Genomic DNA, 9,739 nt, shown 5'->3' on the forward strand with positions numbered 1-9,739 from the left:
ATAGATAATTCAGTGAGATACATAAAAGTATCTCACTGAAATCTGAAGGTAGTCATACTCTGGGAAGGAAGAAAACTTTACTATGTTAACTCCAAAGAAGAAATGTGCATGGTCATGTTTGTAAAGCTAATAAACTAATTGCATCAGGGGGCTGTCACAATTAATTATTTTTTCCCCCTGAATTTTGTGGACTCTGGATAGATAATTGAAGTCCATTATCTTGAAATTCGTATTGTTTTGGATGAATTTTTTCTGCCTGTTAGATGAGCTATTAGAAAAGTTCTTCACAGATAGCTGAATGATACTGAATTGTAACAGTTCTCTGAGCTTCATGCTGAAAGCGACAGAATAAAACACCAATGGGAAGTGCTTTCAACAGCCTTGGCAAGTGCTAAATGTTAATAGTGACCAGATAAGAAAGGATTATTGTTTAAGGTTTTTTTTTATCTGAATATTTTTTCTGTAGTTTGAATCGGAGAAGGCAACAATTGAAAATGACTCATGTTTCTTGTCAGCGTCAATAGTTAAACACATTTTGGAAAAGAGTATCTTTCTGTGCTGCATGGAAAGGTTTTAAGTGATTTAATTAGGGTTAAGTTTGCCATAACAACAGTTTGTCTTTGGTTTACCAGTAACAGCAATAATTTAGAAGTTGTAATTGTCAGATCAAATCACATCCTAAGGTTATATCTGTTGGTCTAAGTGTATTCATCAAATTCATACTAACATATAGAAAATAACCTTTCTGTTCACCTTTACTGCAAATGAAAAGAGATGTGCTCCTGGAAGGGTAACTTTGGGGAAATGCTTAATTTTAGGTGCTTTATTGACTAGAGAAAGTGCTGAAAAATATTTATTCTAAGTTAGACTTGATCTGTTTAAAGAAAACCAAACAGAACACTTTAAAGGAAAACTACTCTTAAGGTAATTGAAAAATAGAAAGGTAGGCTGTTATGTCGACTGCTACTTCTTAAAATTATCATCTTACATAGAGGGAGAAATATGTTGTGTGTTTTGTTGGTTGTTTATTTTTCCTATAACAGCTGCACGTAATCATGCCTGGAATAAAAAATTCTTTAATGGTGCTTCCTGAGTTCTTAAAAACCTCTAAAATGGAGAGAACGGGTGGGAAATGAAGTGAGTCTAAGACAAACTTTTGGCAAGACAAGTAATTCTTCATCCTTTCTGGTGGTCAGGTGAGCCAAGATGGAAAGTCACTGCTTGACAAACTTCAGAGACCTTTGACTCCTGGGAGTTCTGATTCCCTTACCGCTTCTGCCAACTACTCAAAAGCAGTTCATCATGTTCTGGATGTCATCCATGAAGTACTGCACCACCAGCGCCAACTGGAAAATATTTGGCAGCATCGAAAGGTCCGCTTGCACCAGCGGCTTCAGCTGTGTGTTTTTCAACAGGATGTTCAACAGGTAGGTTTTATTTCATGTTGCCTAATGCCTTTGTACTCTGTCAGCCTGAGATTTAAGGCTGGTTGCATTGACAGGTAGGTTTTGATTGCTAAATCAGGTATTCTTTCATCTAACAATTGAATAGTTGCATGGGAATAACTGACTGATTCCAAGTTCTGTGTGTTATCAGACAATGTTGGCTGTTAGAAGTAGAAATTATATTTGTAAGTTAGCTCTACTTAAGTTTTTGTTTGTTTTGGGTTGGGTTTTTTTATTTTTATTTTGATTTAAATAAGTCAGGATGACATTTTATTTAAGTCAGGATGAAAGAGATTTTCATTAGAGGAAGCTATTCTGAGCTGCTGGAAGCTGACGTGCACTGTGCAGGTAAAATTCTGGACTCAATGTCAGAAAGATTTGTAGGAGTAACATGCAAAAAGTTAAGTGTTATTCTGTAACAAATTTTTAGTTTCAGATCCTTAATGGTACTTCACTGACTTAATCAAGTTTCTTTAAAACATGAGAGTAGTATATTAAAGATGTGTAAAAATAGCAAATAAGATTACTTTCTGACAGTGATGCCATTCTTGAATTAATGGTTTCTAGTTGCCATGTTTTTATTATGATGATGATATCCATAAAAGTTAGTAAAGTACTAGCATTAATACCTCTGACATGGTTTTAGCTTAAAAAGGTAAAGCCTTACAGAATTCTTCTGATGATAGATTTTTAATAAACAGAAAATGTTTACCTTAGGCTGCGGTGGACAGACACATTAGTAATTTAACCCTTAATAGCTCGTCCTCATAAAAAAGAAGATGGCCAGTATTTACTGATGATGTTCTTTCATTTCAGTGTAAAGGTGTTCACAAGGCAAGGATTTGGGGTTTTTGGATAGCCAGTCATATATTCTGGTTAAACTAATCTTGTTTCTTCCAAATTAGTTGCACTTTAAGCCAGATTTCTTGTATTTACCTGTACAAGATGCTGGATATGAGCAGTTGGGAGTTAAATAACCTGGTTTCTATGCTTTACAGTAGCTGAAAAGGATACTTCAGGCAGGTGGTGGGGAGAGTGAGCAATCTTGTTAGTTCAGCTTTCTTCTATCCGTGGTGCATATCTTTGTATAAGTTACAGAAAACAAAAAATATTTATGCTGTAAATTTTGTGTAAAATTATTGAAAGTTTATTATTTAATTTTTGATGTAATCAGAGATGTATATTGGAAGACAGGTGGTTACCCAACTTCTCAACACTCATATGTGATGAAGGATGCAGAAGGGTGTGAAAAATGTTAGTTGACAAAAAAAGGTAAAAGAAAACAGAAACAATGTTATGACTGGTCAGAAGGCACATAGAGAACCAAACTGGAAACACTATTATGCCATTGTATAAATCCAAGAGGCTGTTCATAAAGATTACTACATAAATAGTAGCTAGTCAGGAGGGTCCAGTGCTAGTACTTGCATGAGTAGTCAGTGAAGGGTGCTCGTCAAAACTCATGAGGCACAGTCTGCAAATGGATTGCCTCTTAAACTTAAGTGTCTTCATAGGGAGTCTTCAGAAGCTGAAGCTAACACAGTGGTTTGCTTCCCAAGAGAAAAATGTATGTTTGGTCAGTGGTAGCCCTGTGCCGACAGGTGCAGATTGGATCCTGGAACTTTCTCCTCTAGTTTGAATTCAATTCAAGTAGGACCTACTAGGCAACCTAGGCCAAGTAATCTCCTGAAATTATTTGCCAGATACATAATTCAAGTTCTAGGCCTGTAAGCCAGGCTGCCAGCAGTGTATTTCCTGGGGGAGGAAAAATGTATTTCCTGGAGTTTACATTAAAAGCTACAGAGAGTCTTACTGTGCTGTTACTACTATTTGCCTTTGTTATCTTGGGAGTCATAAAATGTCTGTAGGTAATACTTATTTTCTGCCTCTTGGAGTGGAGAAGTTAGCTCTGAGACTGCCTTGTTCTTTGAAGTTGGCAAATAACCCTTCATTAGGCTAAAGTCATTGTAGAGTCACCACTAGGTTCTTCAGCAAGAAGCTGGATGTTCCTTCTCTGTATGAGACCTCCTAGCCCTTGGAACAGGCGTGTTTAGCATCAAATACCCACAGGTTTGAAAGCAACAAAATAGACAGCTTTACCTACTTTTATAACTTATACTAAGAGTCTGTTATGCAAATTGTGCATGTGGATTGCAAATATACCAGAAGTCTGCAGTATGAACCAATTGGCTCAAGAACTTTAATCCATCTGGGCTTCTTATTCAGAACATACCTTTACTTACTGGTTGGAGAAACTTCTTCCTGTTTATGCCTCTGGTTTCTTACATACTTTGCAAGGCAGACCTTACATTAAGATAGCAAGATATCCTTTTGACAGTTTGAAGCTGTGGGCTTTGGTGCTAATGCATCTCTTTATCAGCCACTTTGTATTTCCAACTAGATCTTATGTATAGAAATGTAATCCCTGCTTGCTACATTCCTAAGCCCTTCCCTTAATATCCAGTAGTTACCACTGCCAGAGACTGGATTATCCTTTGGTTTATCCCTGTAATGGCTGTTAACATACATGCTGGAGGCTTCTGAAATGTTGCATGTGAAAGTATAGGTCTCTGTTATGTTACTTAACTTTCAGATATTGGCGTGTTTGGGGCAGTGCCGTATGAATCACAATGTGAATTGTGGTTAATGTTCCCTTTCGTAATACAACATTTCGTACTTACATTTCAGTGCAGATCATGCTGTAAGACAGTGACAAATTAAGCAGACAAATTAATCTAATAGCAGGGAGCAGGTGCCTTCAAGATAACGGCAAGCACATAATGGTATTTTCCTGGAATAGCCTTACTTTGGAAGATTGTAACTCACTCAGCTTTGAAAATCCATCAGGAAAAAAAGTGATCTTGAATAATGAGGACTCTATTCTTGCAAAACAAACCCAAAACCTTAACAGATCATCTAATTTACCTGAGAAATGTTAACTTTTTCAATTGAAAAATTGTTGATACCATTCAGTGCATAAAATTACTTCATTTTGAGGTATTGGTTAAATATATATTCAAGACAGTTCTGGAATGGTTTGTGTAGAGCTCCAAAGCAACTTTCTAAAATACTCTTGTTTTCATTTGTACATTCTCTTAGGCTTCTTTAGTCTTTATTCAAACCTTAAAAAATTCAGTTAAGGTTACCTAGCATGATTTAGAAAATAGCATGAAAACATGGGGTTTTATTTAACTATTGTCTGTAAAGGTAAATGTGGGTTTGGTTTCCTTTCGGGGGGTTTTGTTTGTTTGTTTGTTTTCCTTCAAAATAAACTTAAGTATGACTGTCTTCCACTGTTTGTAGTTAAACTGCACATAGTGGCAAGCAACCAAGTACACTGTAAGTTAATCTGTCCTTCAGCATGAGTCTGTGATTTCCTCCTTCCCTACTCTCCTGGCATAGTTTTCTGCTGGGCTAATGAAATAAATCAGTTTATGGAAGACTGAAGTGAGTGACAGCTAAGTTGGAGGAGGGGATTGGCTGTGTTGAGCTGGTACTTCATTTTGCATTACTTCCACTTTAGAAAACTGTTTAGATTTTTAATTGTCTTGTATGTTCAGTACTGGGAAAGTGTTTCTTCTCTGTTCTGGATAAATATTCTGCTTCTCCTTCCTTGATCTGCCTCCCTCGAAGACTCCATCAGAGATTTTGTTGTAACAGTCACTTGTTTCAGCCTTGACTAATGAAGGTTGGGCCAAGAATGCTTGCTACTTGCTCAGCATCAACATAATACTGATTTCACTGGGTGATTCCCTTGTGGCTTTTGAAGGCGGTTCCAGTGTAAAATAGTTCTTTTTGGGAGGGAGTATTGCTGCAGTTTAACTACCCGAAGATTAGAAATGCAGAGATTTCCATCTTCACCTTCTGAATGTTATGCCAGCACCAAGTAAGTGGTGGGAATCAGGAAAGTGAATGCATACAAAGCAGATAAAGGGGTGGGGAGTAAGGACCGGATAATAATGCATGAAAGACTGGTGAAAATGAGAACACTGAATCTGCAAGAAATCAGATTATTTATTTCTGCAAGCAGCATATACAAACCATATAATTTACAGCCATGAGCAATGAATTTTTCAAAATGAAGCTACTTTTCCCATAGTAGTTTCTTCTCTCGTATATTCAGTATTGGTGCTAGAAAAATAAGCATTTTTCTAGATTCTGTATTGGGCGTAAGTATGGTTCTGCTGAGACTGCAGTTAGAGCTTAATTGCATTGTTAAAGCAACTTGTTACAGTGGAGGATAATAATATTCACCCTTTCATGGAAAAGTATTGGGCCTCTAAAACTCCTATGTATTACTGAATCACCGGAGTGAATTCCATGTGCTTTCTGTATTAGTATAAGAGTACTTAGTGGCTTTGTATGATGGTTTCTGTAACTCTTACCTCTCCCAGGAAAAAAATGCATCAAATAAGGTTGCTAAATGGCTAGTACCAGTGAGAACTGATGGCATAGTCCTTTGGCCAAAGTGATAAGATTCTCGCTGACCAGCAGGAGCATACCTTAACTTTGACTCTCTTCATGCTGTGAAATTCCCAGCTAGAGAGTGCTTTCTTGGTTTTGTTAAGAATCAAGGTAAGAAGGTATGAGCACTAAGAAGACTTGTATTCATACAGATTTCACTTAGAGGCAGCAATATTTCTCTAGTTGACTGGTTTATGTTGTGATCTGTGTACTGGATTTCTATGACAATTTCTTCTTTTGAGAAGTTACTGAACATTTATTTAGAGCAAAAATCATTCTTCCTGGGCTGCTTTCTGCTTTTTATTCCATGCTTTCTGGGACAGTTTTTGCTGTTGATTTCATTTGTTAGCTTGTAACTGTTAGTAGTCTCCAGAGTCCAGGCTAATTCTGTTATCCAAACATGTCTCTTTTTAGCTTTTTTATAATGAGAAAAGCAGAATAGTGTCCTGAAACTAGTCAAAAGCACTGGTAACATAAACTTTACAGGTAAGTGAGGCCATATTTGGCTCCTCACTCTACTTTCTCTGATCAATACTTTCCCTTGAAAGAAGCAAATGAAAACTTACATTGACCTAAACCACAACAATATTCTTTTGGCAGTAGTCACTAGGAAAAACAAATGTTGCGTAACTTGGAGTATGGAGATTTAGTGAAGTGTTGGTGATTTGAGATGGCTGTACTATGTGGTGTTATGGGATTGTTTGTTGTTTTGAAGTTGTCCAGTAGGAGAGAATTTGCAAACCAAAAAAGAATCTAAGGGTCAAGATAAATGAGAAAATCACACCACAATTTTCTGCTAAAGAAAGCATGGATGTTTTGTATGGGAATAGTGTGTGAGACTACATGTGTATTGAATGTAGCCGTGAGTGATGTTTCAGGAATGGTTCTCAAGCCTGTCTGGAAGGAAAAAACCCTTACCCAACTCCAGAAATCAGAGTGAAAGAGACTAGTAGCTAAGGAGAGATATTTGCAGGTTTCTGGCAGGTATATTCAAACCAAAACAAAATACTTAGGTTTTAACATTTATCTCCAGCATTCTTTTTTGTTTAAGTGAAGTATTCCACCACTACATAAGTATTGTATGAAAATCATTAGCTGACTTAAGAAAATTGCTTATATACAGCTGTCTTTAATTTTGAACAGCTTTCTTGAAGCTCTGACTATCTTCTAGAAGAATTAAATACCGTATGTGTGCTAGGTAATGAATGAATGAAGATATGGCTAAGATGTATTAGTTTGGGGACAGACCAAATGTTTTTGTTCATTCACTCATTAGAAACTTGCTATGTGTGCAGTAATCCTTGGTGTTAACTGGCAGGAATGAATTACATGTACAGTTTTTACTATTTATAAAGCTGTCAGCCCAGTAATTTTGGTAGAAACTTTAATGTCCTTAAAATGTCTTCCTCACTTTTTCAGGTATAAAATTTACAATACACAATTATGTCTATTCGATGTTTTGAGGAGGTGCTTCTTCAGAATTTGAACTAAATCCTTCATATGCTCTGAACGCAGATATTGCCATTCATCTCATAATGATTTAAACTCAATTGTGTTAATTCTACTACTGAATCTTTCTTCTTGACTTAATATGTAGTAGGAGAAGCAACTTCTCATCTAAAATAAAACTTCACTGTGTTATTCACTAGCATTGTTGGGGAATGTGCAAACTCTATTTGTGTTACAGTCCAGAAGCATGTCAGCTGAAGGCATAAATGGATTAGAGAGAGAGAGACCCTCACAAGGGGTCTAGCCACTTGGATTAGATTACTGTCAAATTGATGAATCTGTAGAAATAAGGTTGTCCCTGGTAGGCTTCAATATAAACATATGTTAGATCATTCAATTTAGCTAGTTTGAGCTAGTTATTGTCTTGAGAAAAGTTAATGAAATGTATTTAATGTCCTTCAATGGCAATGCTGTATTTTAACCAACATTACAGTTCATTATACGCAGTCCCTTTACAGTTTCTTAGTTTCTTAGTTTCTTGAATAGTTGTCTTTTTTGTTGCAACATTCAGTGCATCCACTCAGAATTTTTGTGTGTGTCTCTCTCTGTGTACCATAGGTGTTGGATTGGATTGAAAACCATGGAGAAGCTTTTCTTAGCAAACATACTGGAGTGGGAAAGTCCCTACATCGAGCTAGAGCTTTGCAGAAACGCCATGAAGACTTTGAAGAAGTGGCACAGGTAAAAACAATCACATGAAGGACTGTACACTTATCATTGAAATAAATGAAAAATTCTTGCTCTGGCACTGAAGAGCTGGGCAGAGGGAGCTCCAGTACAAAAAATTCAGTTCCGAGAATGGACTATTTTGTTTCTGTTGCAACCTTTTATTTAATTTCTCCTTTGTGCTCCAGCTTCAATAAAAAAAAGACAAACTTCCACAGACTGGGAGCCTTGAAGCCAAACAGAGCTGCTGCTGCTGCTATTATTTACTGCTATTGTTTTGAACAGCATGCTTTCAAATGTTTGAGTCACACAAGAATGAAAGCTCTCCTTTTAAAGTAACTCAATTCCAAGGGATTGTAGATTTTAAACTTTTGTGTGGCTGGTAAGAGGAGTGGGAAGCTCTCAAATCCCCACAGGAGTCTGATGGGGGTGAAAGGAGAAATCAGTTTTTCCATAGGAAGACTTCTGTTTTGGCATTAAGCAGGACTGATGATAGAACTTCAGAACATACTTTTCCATGAAAAAGAGTCAATCTGAAATTGACTGAAATAAGTAGAGATACTAAGTCAATCTGAAATAAGTAGAGATACTAAGGAATTTGGGGAGCATAACAAGAGGAAGTTGGTTTGGGCGACAGACTTGAAAAGGGGATGCGAGGTAAACAAAACCCATGAGAAGCTGAAGTTTAGAATCCTCCCCATTAGTAACATGCACTGTCTGTCCAGCCTTAATGATTGGTAAGAGTAAACATCTCTCAGATTCATTAACAAAAACCTCATTAGGGTAGGGTTGATACAGTGGTCCTTCAGTCAAAACAGAAGATGCATTATGAGAAAATTCTGAAGTGACATGCAGGATTCCACAGTGACACCTACCATGGCAGATGAATCAGAAGTGGGTTTACAGATTGACTGTTTAATGGATGATTATGCTTTTAATTATATTTTTATTACAAATGTGGCCTTAGAGCACTCTGGTGGCTGAGGACTTCAGATAGTTTCAGAAAACTTCCTCAATATTGATTTCCTATAACATTTTCCAAAATAATAATCATTGTTAGTTTTGTTTATATACATGCTGGATTTTCCATATGCATGCCTAATACTTCATTTTTAGCAAAATCTGTAATATTTTTCATGTGGAAATACTTATTTTTCTGGGTCAGACAAGCAACAATCTGTTTCTGTAAGACACTTAACAAAAGCTGAATGATCTCAATACTATTATTTGCACAAAGAAGAAAAAAATGTTTGAGTAATCAGAAGGAATGAAGTGTGTAGAACTGTTAGTGGAATGTAAACTGTTTAAAAAGCGTCTTGTTAATTTGTATTATACTTTAAAGTAGAAGGCTGTACAACAAATATTTAGCAAAAACTTCCTAAAACTGAACGTTACTAGGGTTTAAAATTGTCTCTTTAGGGGATGGGTGGAATTTCTATTTTTGGAGATACTGAAAACTTAGACTTGTCAAAGGGCTTAACTATGCTACAGGGGACTATCTTCCACTGACAGAAAGATGGATAAAATGATCTAATAAGTATTTTTTTTCATCTGTAACTCTTGAATATGAAGTGACTGCCAAGAGAGGCACACCCTCTGAGTTGTTCCTTTACTCACTCTATAGCTGAATGTAAGCAGGCCTCAGAAGGCATTCC

The 9,739-nt window shown here is 36.6% G+C and overlaps 1 protein-coding gene across 1 annotated transcript in view; it reads left to right on the forward strand.

Moving 5' to 3' along the window:
• Window positions 1-1,196: 1,196 nt before the first annotated feature.
• Window positions 1,197-9,739, forward strand: part of LOC104411671 (triple functional domain protein-like) — a gene marked incomplete at its 5' end in the record, with an annotated part of 141,820 nt that continues 133,277 nt past the window's right edge. The window contains 2 exon segments of the mRNA XM_010022152.1: window positions 1,197-1,427; window positions 7,977-8,099. Of these exon segments, the coding sequence (XP_010020454.1) occupies window positions 1,197-1,427; window positions 7,977-8,099 (354 nt within the window).

Source organism: Nestor notabilis, unplaced genomic scaffold (genome assembly GCF_000696875.1).
Source record: "Nestor notabilis isolate BGI_N333 unplaced genomic scaffold, ASM69687v1 scaffold1509, whole genome shotgun sequence".
In the NCBI taxonomy this organism is placed as follows: Eukaryota; Metazoa; Chordata; class Aves; order Psittaciformes; family Psittacidae; genus Nestor; species Nestor notabilis.